The sequence below is a fragment of the Mytilus edulis genome, chromosome 13, assembly GCF_963676685.1.
Source record: "Mytilus edulis chromosome 13, xbMytEdul2.2, whole genome shotgun sequence".
Taxonomy (NCBI): Eukaryota; Metazoa; Mollusca; class Bivalvia; order Mytilida; family Mytilidae; genus Mytilus; species Mytilus edulis.
The window spans coordinates 16456476-16478056 of NC_092356.1; the positions used below are offsets into that span (position 1 = coordinate 16456476).

At 33.0% G+C, this 21581-nt stretch overlaps 1 protein-coding gene across 1 annotated transcript; it reads right to left on the reverse strand.

The window, feature by feature from the left end:
- Positions 1-1657: 1657 nt before the first annotated feature.
- Positions 1658-14357, reverse strand: LOC139501707 (large ribosomal subunit protein eL22-like). Its single transcript, XM_071290854.1, has 4 exons — positions 14253-14357; positions 10140-10265; positions 9468-9589; positions 1658-1848 (listed from the first exon to the last, which is right to left on the reverse strand). The coding sequence occupies exons 1-4, from the start codon at positions 14259-14261 to the stop codon at positions 1701-1703; spliced, it is 405 nt and encodes a 134-aa protein (XP_071146955.1). The 5' UTR covers positions 14262-14357; the 3' UTR covers positions 1658-1700.
- Positions 14358-21581: the final 7224 nt, after the last annotated feature.

The following is a 21581-nucleotide window of genomic DNA, read 5'->3' on the forward strand; positions in this document are numbered from 1 at the left end:
AGTTCATGGAGTCGATTGGTCAGTTTTTCAAGGCCATATTGGCCTTGTGTTTTGGAAATTACTATGCAAATATATTCTGACGTCAGAAAATCTAGAGTTCTCGACCTGTTTATGTAAACGATTTTAACTGACTCAGTCATTAAAAACGCTCCGATTGAACTTTAATAGGAAAAATCTATGAAATATGCCAAAAAACGTCACTTTTCAGATAGTTTTCGTCAAAAATGAAAGTGGCCGCACCCGAGTTCATCCTCAACCTTTATATATGTTATGTATTATCATCAAATACAACTTACATTTCAATAGCATGAATGAACAAGAATGCGGCCACTTTCATTTAAGACGGAAACTGTCTAAAATTTAACTAAAATGCTATTATTGTGAAGATTTCAGTAATTTAGCACGACTTTATGATGCTAGTACACGATATATGTGCATTGTATTGTCAAAAACAGCACATATTTATGTAGCAGAAGCATTCTACTTTCCAATAAATAGCTAAAAGATTACAATTTCACAATTTTGCAAAACTGCTTAATTTTGGGGCCAAAAAGGGGTCTTACTGAACCTACTCTTTTTAAAAACTTTAACCACAGAGTGAATGTAATGTTTCAGGCAGAAAAACTAAGTCCATTTATAAGTAAAATACGGAAAAAATAGAATTCTATTTTTACAAAATTTACTTCTGGAGACTATCTTATGATCATAAACAAGCTTCTGTCCATGTTTGGTAGTAATCCAGTACAGTTTAAGAAAGTTATTAAAATTTCAAAAACTTTAACCACAGAGCGAATATTTGTGGACGCCGACGACGGAATGTAGGATCGCTTAGTCTCACTTTTTCGACAAAAGTCGAAGGCTCGACAAAAATGAGGCTTTCGTCAGTCGAAAAAGGTCCACTTTTGCACTCTTAGTATGGGATATATGGTCTGGACCATAAAACAATCAAAGATGCAGACCTTGCAAGGGACCCATAAAACAAACATACTACTCACTTATTATATTGCACCGTTACATATCAGTCTTAAAATGAGGTGCGTTATCAACCTAGTCTTAAATTCACCATTTAATATAAAGTTCGTGCCCGCAATTCAGTGGCCGTCTGTTTTGTGGTTTTGTACATAAATCATGCCATTTAGTTGTCTTGTTTGAATTGTTTTAAATGTCATTACAAAGCTATTGCTCATTGTTGAAGGATAGTCATCTCATTAACAATCCAACTTACTTTTTATACAACTATTTGTTTTCAAGCAGTCGCTAATTTATGAAAATGAGGGGAAGGATAAATAAATGGCTTCAACATATACCCATTATGAATGGTCTGCAACGGCGAGACAAACAAGTAGGTATTTCGAAGATTTTGTGTGGCATTGTTACTTTTCCCACTATTACTTGAAACATCTTTTTCCATAATTCACAACATGTACATGCATTCTATTGTTTTTCCTGTTTGAATTATTTTACACTAGATATTTGGGGCTTTTAAAGCTTGCTGTCAGAGCTCGAGTGTGCCAGGCTTTGAGTATTTAACATGTACTTTCACCAGTTATGATTTACTTTTTATACAGTGACTTAGATGGGGAGTTGTCTCAATAGCACTCATATCACATCTTATTTATATTCAAAGACTTTTCCAAAAATATATTCAACACAAATATTTTGGCCAACAACTTTATTACATTATATAACAGTTGCTATGGTTACTCGTCGCCATCTTCTTCCTCCTCGTCCTCGTTATTGATCTGGAAGTATCTGAGTTCATAAGAATCCTTGCTACTGGCAACAACTCTCAACCAATCTCTAAGATTGTTCTTCTTCAAGTACTTCTTTGTCAAGTATTTCAGATATCTGAAAAGATAAAATTCATGTTACGTTGACAATGGACAAATGTACCAATGAGGCAATGACTAATGCAAACATTTCCCCGTCACCGTTTTAAATCATGTCATGTTTGTTCAAGCTGTTAAGATGTTTACTTTTATAAGCAAGATATTTTAAGAATGCAGTCACATTTGCAAATAGTACATGCATATCAAGACACCAATATATTTTTAATCCTCCTATTAAAATACAATTATAGAAATTTTACAACATGTTAAAACTTTTTCTCTCTAGTTAATGCATTGAACAGTGTTGTCCTTCATTCAGAAATAAAAAGCCGCGTTGTTTGTTTCACGTTTATATCAAACGGTAATTCCAACTTTTCATCATCAAAGGACAACTTAATCATTGTATGCAGCATAGACAAATGTATGTTATGTTAATCAAGGGAAAGTTACTTCAAACATTTCAGCGTTGATGTCAAGTGATTCAACACCTTTATTATACATGTTACTAATTTACCTTCAGACAATTTTCTATACACATTTAAGTGAATCACCCACAATCACATGTTTCTAGTTAAAAAATAAAATGTACTTGCATTTTGTACTTAATTTAATTTTTATGTTTAATAACAAACAAAGAAAAGTTTCATTATACAATATTCAAGATCTGTTTATAACCACAGTAAATTGGGCTTTGGAAAGTCGAAGGTCATTCATGATTTTTTTTTTATGTTTCACCCCACATAGTGCAACACACATTTAAGATTATATCAATGTTGTCCTTCATTCAGAAATAAAAAGCCGCGTTGTTTGTTTCATGTTAATATCAAACGGTAATTCCAACTTTTCATCATAAAAGGACAACTTTAATATTGTATGTACCACATCATTAGTTTAACAAAACTTATCATGCAACAGTGTCTGAAACACTTCAGTGATAGGAGAGATTCCCTTTGTAATAGGATTACAGGTTCAAGAGATATTCTAGCGAATCAACAACAATCACTAGCATACTGTTTTAAAAATTCACAAACCAAGAGATTTTTAAAACTCATATCAACTTCCATGAACTGATGTCTTAGGCCAAAAATAAAATATTGTTGGTTTCCCCTTACACGACCGACCCAGTAAAATCAGTGCGACCTGAAAAATTTTATTGGCCATACTTGTCCACTATTTTTTTTGGTGCTATGTTGATTATTGGTGATATTTTTTCGATGCTGTAGTCAACGATCGTTGGGTTTTGGTGATACCTTTCTGATGCTGTAGTCAACGAGCGTTTTAAATCAAGGTATTTTTACATTGAAGCGTCTACATGATTTGGAATCAAGGAAAACAAACAAAATGCTTTCCACACGATTTGTTTGTGTGCAAGGGTGATCTTTTTTTGAAAATAAAAAAAAACAAAACTGAAGTATCTTTCAACCCGCTGAGCGCATCTTGATTTGCATTGTGTCTAACCTCTGTTCCTGTTTAAAGGATAAAATCTTAAAGACTGAGTAAATGTTCTGACGCGTGCTTTAAAATCTATCTACTTTGTCTTTGAACAGGTTGGGCACAAGTCAGGAAATGTGGGATACATGTATTTCCTGCTTTCAGGGAACGTCCCTGTTTTCTGGTGTAAAAAAAAACCAGTTTAAATGGGATTTCCTTGTTCAATTTATGGCATGAAAATTACAAAAGGACACGTTTTAACGTTATAACAGCATCAGTAGAATTCGTAAATACTTATTAAAAGTATTTTAGGAAATGCAAAACATGAATATAAAGTGAAGCCTTGTTTCTTCTAGAACTGAAAAAACAATATAAATCTGTGTTTAGGAATCAATTGCATGATCCAGGTGTAACTGAACATAACTGAATTATGTTCACTTCTATTGAAAATTTTTATTCATTGAATTTTAATTCCCAAGTGATTAACATACATGTATCTTTTTGTCATCTCATAATTGATGATCAAGGTATGAATTGGTGAACAAAGGAATTGTTTTGTTGTGAGTTATGCATCAAATAAGACTTGAAATGAGCTTGATTTTTAACTAAATCAGATGCTCCGCAGGGCGCAGCTTTATACGACCGCATAGGTTGAACCCTGAACGGTTGGGGCAAGTATGGACACAACATTCAAGCTGGATTCAGCTCTAAATTTGGATTGTGATTAAATAGTTGACACAGCATAGGTTTTGGACACAGAATGAATGTGGTCTAATGAACTTAAAATAATTTTTTTGTCTTTGAGCAATCACTATGCTGTTGAATATTAATCCTCTCAAAAAAAATGTTTGAAGAAATTTTCTTTTTATTTATTAAATGAGAAAAATTAAACCCCCCCCCCCACCACCATTTTTTTTTCACATCCCCCTTTCCCTTTTTTCAAAACTGATCTCAATTCAAATTTCTAATGGAGTTTGCAACAATAACTACTCATTTAAATACATCATAAAATATTAAAATGTAACAAAAAGTGCTTGTTATCACTGAATGGTAAAGAGTGTTTATCAGTTGGTAGTAAAAGTGAATATACAGTGTGCATTGTATAAAACAATGATTTAAGTTGATTCAACTACTATTCTTGACAAAGAAAGACAACTCCAATCAATTGAAAATTTCTTGCTATTGCACAATAATAATTAGATATTTCTTGCTATTGCACAGTACTGTGCAATTGAAAATATTTGCTATTGCACAATACTGTGCAATTGAAGATTTCTTGCTATTGCACAATACTGTGCAATTGAACATTTTTTGCTATTGCGCAATACTGTGCAATTGGAAGATTTCTTGCTATTGCTGAATACTGTGCAATTGAAAATTTCTTGCTATTGCACAATATTTAATATAATAATTTTGGATCCTGATTTGAACCAACTTGAAAACTGGGCCCATAATCAAAAATCTAAGTACATGATTAAATTCAGCATATCAAAAAAGCCAAAGAATTCAATTTTTATTAAAATCAAACTTAGTTTAATTTTGGACCCTTTGGTATTTAATGTAGACCAATTTGAAAACGGGACTAAAAATTAAGAATCTACATACACAGTTCGATTCCCCAATTATTCAATTTTTGATGAAATCAAACAAAGTTTAATTTTGGACCCCGATTTGGACCAACTTGAAAACTGGGCCAATAATCAAAAATCTAAGTACATTTTTAGATTCAGCATATCAAAGAACCCCAATTATTCAATTATTGATGAAATCAAACAAAGTTCAATTTTGGACCCTTTGGGCCCCTTATTCCTAAAAACCTGTTGGGACCAAAACTCCCAAAATCAAACCCAACCTTCCTTTTATGGTCATAAACCTTGTGTTTAAATTTCAAAGATTTCTATTTACTTATACTAAAGTTATGGTGCGAAAACCAAGAATAATGCTTACTTGGGGCCCTTTTTGGCCCCTAATTCCTAAACTGTTCAGGCCTCAACTCCCAAAATCAATACCAACCTTCCTTTTGTGGTCATAAACCTTGTGTTTAAATTTCATTGATTTCTATTTACTTATACTAAAGTTATTGTGCGAAAACCAAGAATAATGCTTATTTGGGCCCTTTTTTGGCCCTTAATTCTTAACTGTTGGAACCAAAACTCCCAAAATCAATCCCAACCTTCCTTTTGTGGTCATAAACCTTGTCAAAATTTCATAGATTTCTATTCACTTAAACTAAAGTTATGGTGCGAAAACCAAGAAAATGCTTATTTGGGCCCTTTTTGGCCCCTAATTCCTAAAATGTTGGGACCAAAACTCCCAAAATCAATCCCAACCTTCCTTTTGTGGTCAGGCCGAGAAAAAAAAGATCGATGTTTCCGGTAACCCGACCGACCCTGTTTTTTAGCCCCGACCCTAACTTTTTTATTGGATCTTCAAAAAAAAAAAAAAAAAAAATTGTATCAACCGACCCCGTTTTTGACACAGGCTTCTGATAGATGACATAATATTTTTTCTCTCTTGCTTCTACTTGCATAGAAAGCCAGTAAAACATTTTATTAATGTCAAAAGGTATTCCAAATAGGTTAAAATCCAAGAAATTTGGACAGCAGGTGCTTCAAAAACATTGCAAATGGCACACTTCCGGTTTTTAAACTAATTACGGATCCGGACTTGGAAAAACAATGACAATTTTCCGGATTTCATTTACGATGTCAAAAAAAAAAAAAAAAAAAAAAAAAAGGATTCCGACCTACCGACCTTATTTTTCAAAATGATGTTACCGGAAACACATATCTTTTTTTTTTAGGCCTCATAAACCTTGTGTTAAAATTTCATTGATTTCTATTCACTTTTACTAAAGTTAGAGTGCGAAAACTAAAAGTATTCGGACGACGACGCCAATGTGATAGCAATATACGACAAATAAAATTTTTGCGGTCGTATAAAAACCATATCAAGGAATAAAATAAAATAATTTGCCTACCTACCTACCCATACCCTAACAACCTCAGTCGGGAGAGTGGAAACAAAGAAATTTTTATGTTGGCCTTACTGTTACAAGAAAGCTTATGCCAGTCCATTGATTAAGTTTTCAGAAGATCTGGCCAAGACAATTTTGTGGTTCAACAGGGGAATATCAATGTCATAAAAGAGAGGAACCTAAGGATAACTGTTTACATGTATATAAATTTTGTCCTTCCTTCAGAAATAAAAAGCCGCGTTGTTTGTTTCACGTTTATATCAAACGGTAATTCCAACTTTTCATCATCAAAGGACAATTAAATATAGCATGTGATATTTAGGTAATCAAACTTGGTCATGCAACATGCAGTTTCTGAAATACTTTAGTGCTGGGGCTTAGCGATTCACAGAGATAGGACACTAGAGACAGGTTTCACAGCATTAAGATTAAATAAACTTTTGTGGTTTTTTATGTTGTGATGTTATGCTATTGTTTCAGAAAAAGGAAGAAGGTTTGGTACCATTAAAACGTTTAATCCCGCTGCAAATGATTGCACCTGTCCCAAGTCAGGAATCTGATGTACAGTAGTTGTCGTTTGTTTATGTAATTTATACATGTTTCTCGTTTTTTATATAGATTAGACCGTTTGTTTTCTCGTTTGAATGGTTTTACACTAGTTATTTTGGGGCTATGCATTGAGGGCGTACATTGACCTACAATAGTTTACGTTTAGAAATTGTTATTTGGATGGAGAGTTTGTCTCATTGGCACTCCCACCACATCTTCCTATATCTATTTTGTTGGGTGATTTAACACTACTTTTAGGCTATTTAGTTGCAGCCAGTTTTTATTGGCGGAGGAAGCAAGAGTGCCCAGAGAAAGCTTACTGACAATCTTGTAGTCTATTAAAATAGGAGTTAAGTGCACCTGCATGAACAGGGTTCGAACTCACAACCTCAGTGTTGACAAATAGTTGTCTGGAGTGTAGAAATAAATAGTAAAGGTAAACTGTTGGATAGCAATTTCCATGTACTGATTCTTACTTTTTTTGTTCAACAACAAAAAAACATAAAATCAGTGGAGTAAAATATTCAAGACTCCCATAGCAGGTATATTCCACAACATACGAATGTTGGACATAAATCCAAGGTCATAAATGTAAGCATTTTTAATTTATCAACAGTGCAACAATTAACAGACCTGAATAGTAATCGATGTCACCATATACAAGTTTTTTCCTTCATTCAGAAATAAAAAGCCGCGTTGTTTGTTTCATGTTAATATCAAACGGTAATTCCAACTTTTCATCATAAAAGGACAACTTTAATATTGCAACATCTTTACCATAATTTTTATTTGAACTATTTCTGAATCACTTCAGTGATGGTTCAGTATTGAGCAGGGCAAATAGAGGTTTGACTAAACATTTCAAAACTGTTAATGGGTAAAAAATCACAACCAAGCAGCCTGCACCATTAGCCACCAGTCTAATACCCTTGACTAGTGAAACATTATTTGGACTAGTAAATTTTTGCAAAACTTTCTTTGACATGTAAGGAAATTGTCTGAATATTGAATTTGTCTTCAGACAAGTACATTGTATTTAGAATAGATTTTGGTGCAGACCAAAAGATTTTTCCCACTTCAATCGACCTGTGTACACTTTACTTTTTGGTTCAACAAAAAATTTCTCAATCCAGTTCATGGCTACCAGCAATGACTATCTACACAAGAATCAACTTGCATGCCTGGTGTATGGTGATAGCAATGATGTTACATTTATTATAAATATGTTAATGTAATCAATGATGACAATGGTAAACCATAATGTGAATGCATGTACTAGCTATAAGTGTTGTCCTTCATTCAGAAATAAAAAGCCGCGTTGTTTGTTTCATGTCAATATCAAACGGTAATTCCAACTTTTCATCATCAAAGGACAACTTTATTATATAGCATACATATGCATCAGCCTTCTGACATGTATGATGTACATAGCCTAACTAGTCGTGAGAATAATGCGAGTATGTCTTAACACATCAGTGATCAGAATTTCACCGAGATGATGAAATTAAAGGAAACACTTGATTTACAAAGTCTCCATGTATTATACATTCATAAGCATTGCAAAATCCATTGTATTGCAATGGCAATAGGACTTGCTGACAAAAATCATCTGTAAGAATTGTTCAAAATCCAAATATTACAAGTACTTTACAACTGATTTTTTGTACTGTTAAATGAATTATCTAAATCAGCTTTCCCCTCCCCTGATAAGAATACAAAATTACCATTTGATGGACAGGTCTGACAGAAATTATGTTTCCCAAAAAAATAACCTCAAGTCGTCGACTGCAAAATTCTTGCTTTCCATAAGTATTATTTATATTCACAAGAAAAATGACTTGTACATGCACTAAGTTCGCATTGTAAAAATATGAATGTTAATTACTTTCATACAATTAATGCAATCACCTTAGCTTTGTTGCATCATTTTGTCCTTCAGTCAGAAAATAAAAAGCCGCGATGATGGTTTCATAGTTTTTAACATCAAACGGTAATTCCAACTTTTCATCATAGAAAGACATCACAATTATGATAAATGAAGCATATTTATTTATTGATATTTTTTCCTTTAAACCTTTAGCTTTCAGATATAAACTACTGTGATGTCAAAGAAACACCAGTCATTAACTAACTTCAAAAGTATCTGGCCTAATCTTAAAAGTTTTACATCTATGATCTCTGGCTCAGACTTATTTTCCACTCAATTGCATCTGTAGTGCATTTCTTCAGCCATGCACAACTTTATCCTTTAAATATTCATAAGTTTATATGACTTGTCAAAGATCCAAGAACAGCAAAGCAAACTAAAATCAACTCCATGGTAGGTATTTGAGAATGGGGTGTCGGAGACCAGACACAGCTGAACCCCTTTAAATGCAAAGACCTGAAATCACCAGGTCCACAGTACAGGTAACTAAACATTTTGAGAATGGGATGTCTGAGGACCGACACAGCTAAACCCCTTTATGCGCAAAGAAGTGAAAATCACCTGGTCCATGGTACAGGTAACAAAACTTTTTGAGAATGGGATGTCTGAACCCCTTTAAATGCAGACCTGAAATCACGTCCATGGTACAGGTAACTAACCTTTTTGAGAATGGGATGTCTGAGGACCGACACAGATGAACCCCTTTAAATGCAAAAGACTTGAAATCACTTGGTCAATGGCACAGGTAACTTACCTTTTTGAGAAGGCGATGTCAGAGGTGAGGTTGACTTTGTTCTTGTTCCTCTCCAGGACGACATTTGTTCCCATGTTGCTGGTCTTGCCGTTCACTTTGATTCTCTCTTGTAAGAATTTCTCCTGCATCACAAATCAGATATTTGGATTAGGGAAGATAACCCTAACCCAGGCTTAGGGGAGGTAACCCTAACCTAGACTAGGGGAGATAACCCTAGTCACATGTTTAACATTAGTACAATAATTTGTCAAGTACACATACGGTGAAGCAGTTAAAAATCAATTATGGTTGTGTTAAATCACTTTGAAATAGGTAAGTCATTTGAAGAGGCAACATCCATCCAATATACAATTTTTGACATTAATACCTACAAATGTCTCAAGTGAATCACCAACATCAAGCTTGATTTTTAACTAGTTTCTTAATGTACACGTACAAAATAATTCAAATTTACAGGTATACAATTATCACTTTCAATTTGATTTTAATTACGTTGACAGTCACCACTTCACTTCACTTGATCCTTCATCAATTTCAATTGGAATTGTTAGTTAACTGGTCTTCAAAATATTTTAATTAATATCTGGACATGCTGTCAAGGCTAAAACCCCACTTATCATGCTTTAAAAGAATAAAGTAGTTTTGACAACAGTTAAATGTTTACTATCTTACAAAGCTGACAACATCCATGATTCCATCCTCGACTGGGTGGGTACAGTCAATAGTGTACTTCAAGGCACTCTTCTTCTTGCCTTTTCCTCTTTTGCCAGCACTGGACTTTGATACTTTCTTCTGGACCTAAAACAGGATATGCAGGAATAAGAAAATAATATAATTTATTGGATCAAATATCAACTTGAAACATTTCATGAGTAGTATAAATTAATCAATTTATTTAAGAAATGTACTTTATAGACATGTAAAACAATGGGTCTTATCGCTGCATTGAAGACCAATTGTCATTAGTGGCCTTGGGTTGTTTTCTTTTCCGACACATTCTTATTTTATTTACTATTATACAATTAACTCTTCAAAAGTATTTTTTCTGCATGGGAAGGACACAGTAAACTAAGACTCAAGCTTGGGCATGGGGGTTAACTTTAGGTTCAATCCTTGAATTAGATACCATATATTTTTATATTTGGTCAAAGGCCTGGTTTTTTTTTATTCTGAACCATTAACCTGGTTTTAATTTAAAGGTTAACAGTTAATTTGACGAGTCGGTCTTAACTATGCAGTTAAACACCAGGATGAAAAGCATGTTTTAGCAATTTTTTAAATGGTTTAAGGCGTAAACATTTTCTTAAACCCTTGCGTTTTTAAAATGTTTAGTTTAAGGTTCCACTAAAGTCAAAATATAGGACACTACAGACACAGCAAAATGTTGCCTGTATTTATCAACCTAAAATTAATAGTCTTAAACTATGAAAATACATGTTCATTTTAACATACTTAACATATACACATTGTGTAAATTGTAAATAAACTTGAAATTATTGTGTTATGGTCAAACCAGTTTTGGGGTGAACACTCCATTTTCCAAAAAATCTGGAGGCCTGTGAGATGACTTAATTTGTTTAAAATTGGTATGAACAAATACTGTTACATGTAATGCAGTACAAGCTAATGATTATTTTTAAGACAATGTATTGGTTCACAAGTTTCAGTTAATTTCATGGATCTAAGTGAACGAATATCGAAGGTACAATACAGAAACTGGACAAAAATGTCATTAAGGCCAGGACACGAATTTTAAACAAATTGAGTCATCTCACAGGCCTCCAGATTTTTTGGAAAATTTAGTGTTCACCCCCAAAACCAGTTGAACATAACACAATAGTTTCAAGTTTATTTACAATTTACACAATGTGATATGTTAAGTATGTTAAAATTAACATATGTTTTCATTGTTTAAGACTTTATTCATTTTAGGTTGAGAAATACAGGCAAAGTTTTGATGTTTCTGTAGTACATTTTGACTGAAGTGGAAACTTAAGCTAAAACATTTTTCAGATTGATTTTAAACAGTAACTAGTTCGAGTATAAAAAAAAACGGCCTTAGATTTCTCATTCTGAGCAAGTGAAGAGTCTTATTTCTCCGGAAATCTGGGAACCATTTCAAACCCTTGTATGTTACATTATATTATAGAGTCATGCATAGAGTGGAAGTGTTTCTACCATGTAACCCAAATTTGTACTGGTAATTAAATTTTTTTGTACAAGTTTCATACTATTTGCTAACCTAAGTGACAGGAGTGAATCTTAGATGCGGAAAGTCATCTTGTATCAGGCAATATACTTGGACATAAAAACTCTTCCTGGAGGCATTTCCCCACCCCCTTTTTTCATGAAAATTACTAGATCCACCGGTCCAAATAATTATGACATCTGGCAAGGCTATTTAATTTTTTCTCGGACGTGTCATTATTATTTGGACTTCATGTAGGTCCACCACTGCTAGCTGCGGAACCGTAGCTCTTAGGTCCTTATGTTATTTTTTGACTATTTGCGGACCATAGAGCTACGGATTTTTCCTATTTCAAAACGTTCGGAATTGCGACCCAGGTTCAGGTCGCACTTATTTCCCAAACATTTATTGTTTAAAATCTATGCAAAGCTTGTCAATATATATAGTTCGTTTCGTTAGATATTTTTCTAGGATATGACGTACCTATTTATGTTTGAATATTCATTTCCTAAACACTATTATCTAATTATTTCCATTTGTATACATTCTCCGCCTATTTTGTTCGGCCATATTGAATCTCGTGGCGACGTCACGAAAAACAAGAAAAGATAACTCTTATAGGAAAACACGTGTTGGTTTGTTTACGTTGTCTTTTATTTGATTTAATGACTTTTTGAATGAAAGTACGTTAATGAAAGTTAGATACTAACGGAAATATTAATTCTTTCAAGCAATTTAAACATTAAGTATGAATAAATGTTGTTAAGTCTTATAAACACTCGATTCTCGTTTAGAAATAAGTAAACAATCCAACATGTGTTTTTTATAAGAGTTATCTGTTCTTGTTTTTCGTAGGCGTTCCTAACCTCCAACATAGGAGATCGAGGATATTTGAGTTATCTTTTCTTGATTTTCGTGACGTCACCACGAGATTCAATATGGCCGAACAAAATAGGCGGAGAATGTATACAAATGGAAATAATTAGATAATAGTGTTTAGGAAATGAATATTCAAACATAAATAGGTACGTCATATCCTAGAAAAATATCTAACGAAACGAACTATATATATTGACAAGCTTTGCATTGATTTTAAACAATAAATTTTGGGGAAATAAGTGCGACCTGAACCTGGGTCGCAATTCCGAACGTTTTGAAATAGGAAAAATCCGTAGCTCTATGGTCCGCAAAATCAAAAAAAATTAAAAAAGGACCATAAGAGTTACGGTTCCGCAGCTACACCACTGCCTCCCCCTACCTAAATATATCTTTTGTCAGTATTTTAAGCAAAAAGAAATAAAAGACGGGGATTTCCAGAAATATCGACTTATTAGAAAAACAATTTGTGGTTTCTGCTTTCGTTCTACTTCAAGTTCATGTGTAATCAAGGACTTGGGTACATGTATTTGATATTTTTAAATATAAATAAAAGATGTGGTATGATTGCACTTGCAACTCTTCACAATATAATTAAACAAGAATGTGTCCACAGTACACGGATGCCCCACTCGCACTATCATTTTCTATGTTTAAAGGACTGTGAAATTGGAATAAATTCTCTAATTTGGCATTAAAATTAGAATGATCTTATCAAAGGGAACATGTATACTAAGTTTCAAGTTGATTGGACTTCAACTTTATCAAAAACTACCTTGACCAAAAACTTTAACCTGAAATTTGCACTATCATTTTCTATGTTCAGTGAACCGTAAAATTGGGGTCAAAACTCTAATTTGGCATTTAAATTAGAAAGATCATATCATAGGGCACATGTATACTAAGTTTCAAGTTGATTGGACTTTAACTTCATCAAAAACTACCTTGACCAAAAACTTTAACCTGAAGCCAAAAACTTTAACCTGAAATTTGCACTATCATTTTCTATGTTCAGTGAACCGTAAAATTGGGGTCAAAACTCTAATTTGGCATTTAAATTAGAAAGATCATATCATAGGGGACATGTGTACTAAGTTTGAAGTCGATTGGACTTAAACTTCATCAAAAACTACCTTGACCAAAAACTTTAACCTGAAGCGGGACAGACGGACGGACGAACGAACAGACGGACGGACGAACAGACAGACGGACGCACAGACCAGAAAACATAATGCCCCTCTACTATCGTAGGTGGGGCATGAAAATAGAAAAATGGTTTAATATTAAAATTATTTAAATATCGTATATCAAATAATTTATTGGATGCCGAATTGACTACAAATTGGTACCGAGTTGACCGTTTCGATTGGACTTGTACCCAAATATATTCTATTTTTCTCGGAAAAATATAAATAAAAGAATATTACACCGACATTATTGTATCAAATTCAGATGAGATATTGCTCATTTACATATAAACGTATAGGTCTAAATAGCTAGGACTGCCTTTTGAAGTCACTACAACTGATTATTTGGACGACGCACATGGCGGCGAGATGAATGAATCATCAAAGACATCATTTACAAATAAAATTGACGTATCATCCTATCTTTTATCAATATTTTAGTTCGCCATTGCCTTAGTATGAGCTTTAATTGAAAATTTAAATCAAAATCCGACAAGTAAATCATGTTTTTTTGCAGGAGCACAATGTTCGCACCTGTGGCATGGTTGCTGTCTCGTGGTGAAAAGACCGAAATCGAGGTCGGTGTGTATAACGTGCAAATCTATTTCCGTCGAAGCCTTTACAAAATTCCGGATCTATAATTCTCCTGAAAGAATCATCAATGATCCTTGTTATCATTAAAGTTTTTCTTATGTTTGTTTTGTCTATCATGTATTTACTATGACCAAAATTGATTTTGTTTGTTTCTCAAATAAAAATTAGTTAAATATCTAATTTCCATAATCATACAAATACAAATACAAATATTTTTATTGGCACAAACTCATTAACAATAAATGGTTAAGACCTATGGCATTACATACAACATGGTAGAATGAAAGGTTCCATGATAACATATCATGCTAAATTATGAAAAGTTACAAAATGATGTATCATATAAGTTCATCAGGCAAAGTCAAATCAAATCCGGCAAATCATTTTATTGGTGTAAAATGATCCAAATATTGGATTGTTACCAAGACAAACATGACAATCATTACAAAATGAACAAAATGATGTATCATATAAGTTCATCAGGCAAAGTCAAATCAAATCCGGCAAATCATTTTATTGGTGTAAAATGATCCAAATATTGGATTGTTACCAAGACAAACATGACAATCATTTATACAAACATATATAATATCTAAGGGAGCTACCATTTGATTTTTATGGGGGGGCTAGGATGAAATTTGAAAAAAATAGGCAGGACAGGAGTTTTGAGTAAAAAAAAAGGCAGGATGAGACACTTGCAAAAAAAAAAAGTCAGGACAACAATTTAGGTAAAAAAAAGTCAGGATAAACTAAAAAAAAAAGGCAGGACCGAACAGAGCGAAAAATAAAAAGGCAGGACAGAGATTACAGCTAAAAAAAAATGCAGGACAAAATTTTTCATCCTAGCCCCCCCATAAAAATCAAATGGTAGCTCCCTAAATTTAAACAACATTCATATTCCATAAGACTATATTTAAATGTTTTGGAGGAGGTGATACCTTTGCAAATTTGAAAGTACAAGTACAAACATTCATATTTCCATATTATGTATAGCTTCATCTGGATCACCATATTTTTGTGATGCGGAAAAAAATCAGATTTTTTTTAATGCAATTTTAAGCAGGGACTTTCTATACTTCAAGTTAGTATAATAGTCACAGGTTTAAATATTAAGTATTTGTCATATATGTATATACCTTGTATTATGCTAAAGCAATGTTGTTGCCAGGCGCATAGCAACCCGTACGCAAAAACGCAGTTGCGTATTTTACGTACACATCGAAATTTTCACAAACATAAAAATATGGTAAATATAGTAAGAATAAAACTAAAGTAATGAAGTTAATAAAAAAAATATACAAATATGTTAATGATCACTTTGTCGCTATATTCCGTTCCGAAAACTAGTCTTCCCTTTTTATTCACGAAACCGGCAGCATCGTGATTTTGTTGCTGATGCAAACAATTTAAAATGTCAGGCAGCTAAATTAATGACGAAAGAAACGACCCAGAAGTTTGGAACTCCTTGTACGATTCTGCAGTTGAACTTGCCGCAACTGTCAATACTGATCCGTCAATGTCAAGAAACCGTGGTGCCCAACGTAATAGGCCCAATGCACCAGCGCAAACCCCTTCTAAATACTGGAAACTGAACATGTATCTACCTTTCGTCGATCATTTGTTAGCAGAGTTGAATACAAGACTTCTGACAGCAGAGCCACGTTATGTCGCACAAAAGTTAATCCCAAAAAACATTGACCAACTTACTTTAGCTGTCAGTGGGGAACTTGCTAATGCAATAAAGATTCATTCATTATAGTTTGAATGTAAGGAAGTAACAGATTAAGAACTTGAAAAACTCATTGAACTGTATAATTAATAAAAAAAAAAAAAGAGAAATCTTTCTAAAATATTATATACATTACAACTGAATTTGTCAATTTTAATACACTTAACTTTCTGCTAAACTCGTGATTATACTAAATCCATCAACAACAAATGATATAAAAACAGTTGTTTCTTTTCCAGTCAAGGTCGTTAAACACTGCCACCATCATTAAAGAGTCATTAGAACTGAGGAAAGGACCCAATGACTGTTTTTAACATGTATTCTATTTTTGTCGAGTTTTCATTATGTTTGTTTTGACTATGGATTTGCCTTGACCAATATTGGGTTTTTTTTGTTTCACAATTAAAGATACTATTGAACAGGGAACCTTTGAAATTGTGACATATCGGGAAAAGATGCATTTTTTGACTGATTTTAATCTTTCAAACTGATTTTACTTTTAAATAAGTTCATGGACTCCTCTTTTTCAAAATGACATTCGGTTTGATTACGTATGAAGAGTATTTGTACCAAATTTCATGAAAAAGTCAATGATGCATTTTTTTTTTAATTTGATAAATATACAGAAAAAAATGACGTTTTTTTTCTTCATTCATGAACATTTGATAAATTTTAGTTATTTCCAGATGCCACTGCACTGCTGGTGGACGTTTCGTCCTCACCAGCCCAGTAGTCAGCACTTCGGTGTTGACATGAATATCAATTATATGGTCATTTTTATGAATTTCCTGTTTACAAAACTTAATTTTTTGAAAAACTAAGGATTTTCTTATCCAAGGAGTAGATTACCAGTAGATTACCTTAGCCGTATTTGGCACAACTTTTTGGAATTTTGGGTCCTCAATGCTCTTCAACTTTGTATTTGTTTGGCTTTTTAACCAGGCTGTTTTGATATGAACGTCACTGATCGATGATGAGTCTAAGTAGACGAAACGCGCGTCTAGCGTATTAAATTATAATCCTGGTACCTTTGATAACTATTATTCTAAACAAAATACTTTATAAAATTATAGGATATTTATATAAAAGAGAACTTAAAAACAGCTTGTGTTTATCTTTTAAAACAAAAAAGTTATGCATTTCTGTCGGGAGGGAAAATACGGTCCACTAGTCCAAATTTTTAGCAAATATCTGAAATTTCGACCTCATTTTACTCAAAAAGTAGCACATGAAGGTATATTTTTTTTATTACATATTTGATTTAAACAGGTAAAATATAGCCTATTATATCTTAAAGGGACAAATTCTCACCGTCAGAAATAAACTTGGATATCCCCTTAAGGAAAGAAAACTGACCCCCTTATGAGGCTATGGATAATGCATAGACCTTTTACGACATGTCTCACTCCAAACATTGCACCAGAACGTTCGAGGCCTAGATGCGAATCCAGGGTTTTGAAAAAGGGAACAAAAAGTTAGAGAACATTACGGACAGAATATGTAAAACAAAAATCTACACATCAACCATATAGGTAGTTTTTCAGTTACACTAATTGGCCACCCCTAAACAGTCCGGAATGCGGTTCGATAAAATTGCTCCCCTTGTTTATTTCGCTCTCCTATCAAATCATGTAATTTCGCTACCTCCAATGGTAGACGCTATGTACAACGATGGGTGTCGTCAAGAAAGGTACGATTAAAGGAATCAGCTAGGAATTAGACGATCACCATTGGTATAGGTGAGTTGTTTAATAGTTGTTGCTTTGTGATAAATGCATGTTTTGGATTTATTGATAATCAGGAATAGCTGGAAAGGAAAGAAACGTGTTGCTACGTGAACCCGGAAAGGCCGGGACGAATTTAAATAAAAAATCTAGAGACGATCGTTCTGAGTGTGCCACCTACACATTCAAACGTGTACACAAGCACAATATTCCCCATCTATGTAATGTGTTTTCATAATTATGTGATATAGAGCAAAAAAAAGTAGCAGTTTTTTGTGTCTTGTTGTTAAGCATTTCCAGGGGAGATAATGTTATTGTTCACGGTGTGTTTGATAGGTTTGTTACATTGTAACATTATATAATACACACTCAGAAAGTGGATTAAAATAGCCTCCTACACTAAATTAAGTGAATTTCAATTATTCTATATACCGTAATGCTATTATATAAACTTCGGAGTTCATATCACTTATATTCAACGTTTTTATATCGGATTTTTTTTACTATTGATGTTGAACGGTTCATAGTAAAAAAAAAATCCGATAAAAACCGTTGAATGTAAATGATATGAACCTCAGAAGTGCTATACATTGTCCTTTAATATAAGTCCGGAGGTTCATATCATTTACATTCAACATTTTTTATCGAATTTTTGTTATTAACTATCAATGTTGAACGGTTCAACGGTTCAATATTGGTAGTTAAAAAAATCCGATAAAAATTAACGGTTCAACATTGATAGTAAAAAACAATCCGATAAACATGTTGAATCTTAAAGATATGAAACTCTGACGCCTTAAATTATAGGACTATCGTTTATTAGTTCTTTATCCTAACTAAATGTTTTTTTTTTGTGGTGTATATTAAAAAAAAGGGGGATGGGCTTTTAAAAACACCAAAATACCTTAACAATCCTACAACATTTGATTACAGAATGAGAATTGAATTCCGATCCGTTTGTATGGGGAACATGTGGTTGCAACATTAATTGCCTGTTCGATATATTTTTTTTTTGCAGTGTCGAAAAGGGAGATAGACAGTAGTTTTATCTAGAAGTTATGTACGTTCTGCTATACATTTGACAGTCAGTAATTATTCTGAAGTACACATGTCGACCAGAGGCATGGAACAGAGAGGAGAGGTTTTAAAGTACCAGATGCTTATCTGAGATTCCAATTTGAATTAAAGAAAGCAATATATAAAGATATGTAGGAGAAATAATCTATATGAATAAAGTTATGTCACAAAAGGAACTTGTTTTTTTTATATACAGAATTTGTCAAACATCTCCATAACAGAAGAGATGTGAATGTGTAACAGTAAATTTGGTCCGGTAGTAAAATCTGTCCGCCAGACTTTTTTCCCTTGGAAATCAAGTCCATGATCATTATTTTACTAGGAATGTAAGTCCCAGGACAATTTTTCCTAGGAAAATAAGTCCATAGGTAGTTAAATATGTCTGGCACATATTTTCCTAGGAAAATTGTCCTAATACGTTATACTAGTATTTTTTATTATTTTATAACAATTATTGAAAATTAAAACAGAATCATATTTTTAGTTAAGATTTGAAAGTTTCATTATTTTTTCCTATTTAAAATAAAGAAAAGTGACTTTGTAACCTAGGAATGTTAATGACATGGACACGATGTCCTAGGAAAATAAGTCTGGGGACATACTGAATGTTGAAACATAACATTTATATTGATATTTTAAAATAAAGGGCATGGACAATTTTACCTAGGAATGTTATTGACATGGACAAGATTTCCTAAGAAAATAAGTCTGGAGACATATTCATATACAACTGTAAAACTGAATATTGAAATATGAAATTTTTCTTAATCTTTTGAAAAAAAGGTCTGACATTTTACCTAGGCAGTAGCAATATTATTGACATGGACATGATTTCCTAGGAAAATTAGTCCGGGGACATTCATGTCATTAAATTTTTAATGCCCGAGCTCTTGATCCGAACAATATATTAAAACATAAAAATTGCATTTCCATGCAAATAATTAAAAAGTTCCTTTTAAAACACAGGACATGGACGATTTTATCTAGGATTATTATACTTCAGTGTGTTTTTTCTATATAAAAAGTAATGAAATAGTTGTGCTATTTCATTCCAAAGAACCATTTGCCAGTCAATAGTTTCAAAGACTATTACACCGGTTAATAGTTTCATAATCATCTTTCCCGTACTTTTCATGCTTATTTTTCATTGGACGATAATGATGTCATTGACTACTCTGCTTGGTTACGTATGCTTTGCAACGTCAAACTCCCGCTAATATTGTAAACGGTGGAATCTGTTTGTGTTGATTGTAATTTCACTTATAAGAAGCAATTATAAAAAAGAAAAAAAAATCTTCACTGGGAATTTTTTAAAGATCTAAAATATAGTACCTTATTCTTTATATGGGTTCGCTCTCCGTATATAAAAAGTGAATTTGCGTTTGGTGTATTTGAGCTAGAATTTTTTTTAAGCACAGAAAGTTTAACATAAGTATTTCTTGTCTTGATTGAAATTAATGAAATATTTATTAATACAAATTAAAACGAATTATAAAAAAAAAGTATAGTTCATCATGTGCATATAAAGTTATGTGACATTTTTGTTTTCTTTCAGATGATATATATATACACTTTTAGAAAATTATTTATTTGGTATATATATAAAATACTTAATGGCTGTGTTGTTCAGTATAATCAAGGAGGTTATATTAGAAGGAGAGTGAACACTCTGCTTGATACAAAATTAACATCCCCAGGATAGCAGTTCGATCAGAGAAAAATGATAAAAATATAAAGAAACCGACATGTTTATCACCCACTTGACATGACCCTCTGATGTACCGGGCTGTTACCGCGAGCAGTTCGGGCTAATAGATAAATCGCATATGTCACGTGGTTGTTATCAGTGAGTGGCTCATTAAAGTTCAGGTGTATTTTTGGTAACAATGCAGTGTATAGGTGTTTAGGATATTGAAAAAGATTGGACGCGCAATTTCAAAATCAATCGTCTGTCTACCGTGAAAAAAGATAAAGAAATGACAAAGTTATGATGGTTTAAAGGAAAGTTAGTGTGCGATTTTTATTCAAAAGTACATTGCTTTAAACAAAGATTTTCGCTTCACCTGTCAATTCCTGTTGATGAGAATTGGCAGGTAATAATCATAGAAAATATACGAATGTGCAAAGTACTTTAGTTACAGTGACCGGTAACGACCGGAAAGAATATTTGCAATTGAAACATAGAGAAATTTATCGGGGACAACGTAAAAGTGCTTTCTGTTGGTATTAACATTATCGGCAATGAGACAGATATTCGTTTCATTTCTATTGGTTAGAAGTTCACTTTTAACATAAAATTTTAATTTTTGATTACTTAATAAAAAATATCACAAAAAATCGTATTAATATGTCAATAATTATATTTCCGGTCAGTTTATGACACCTCGGGTGTTTCCGTTCTTACTCGGGTATGTAATTAGGACAAAATCTCCCTCTGTGACAGAGTCGATCTCAAGTAATTAACACCCACTTACAGAAAAGTCGGTAACATTTTATGTGTAATTATCGTCTTTCGTCCTCTCTCCTTCTAATATAACCTCCTTGGTATAATAAAACACCTAATGACTGGGTGTGCGGGTAATAGCAAGTTTGTTGTCCCTTCGCATACCAACTATTGCTCTCGGCTTTGCCTCGAGCAATAGTTGGTACCTCAGGGACAACAAACTTGCTATTACCCTCACACCCAGTCAATAGGTGTATAATATTATTGACATGGACAAAATTTCCTAGGAAAATTAG

Coding starts and splice junctions, on each gene's coding strand:
- LOC139501707 (XM_071290854.1), bottom strand. Junction 9,590..10,139: donor TCATGGATGTTGTCAGCTTT/GTAAGATAGTAA, acceptor TTTGTGATGCAG/GAGAAATTCTTACAAGAGAG. Junction 1,849..9,467: donor GACATCGCCTTCTCAAAAAG/GTAAGTTACCTG, acceptor TTATCTTTTCAG/ATATCTGAAATACTTGACAA.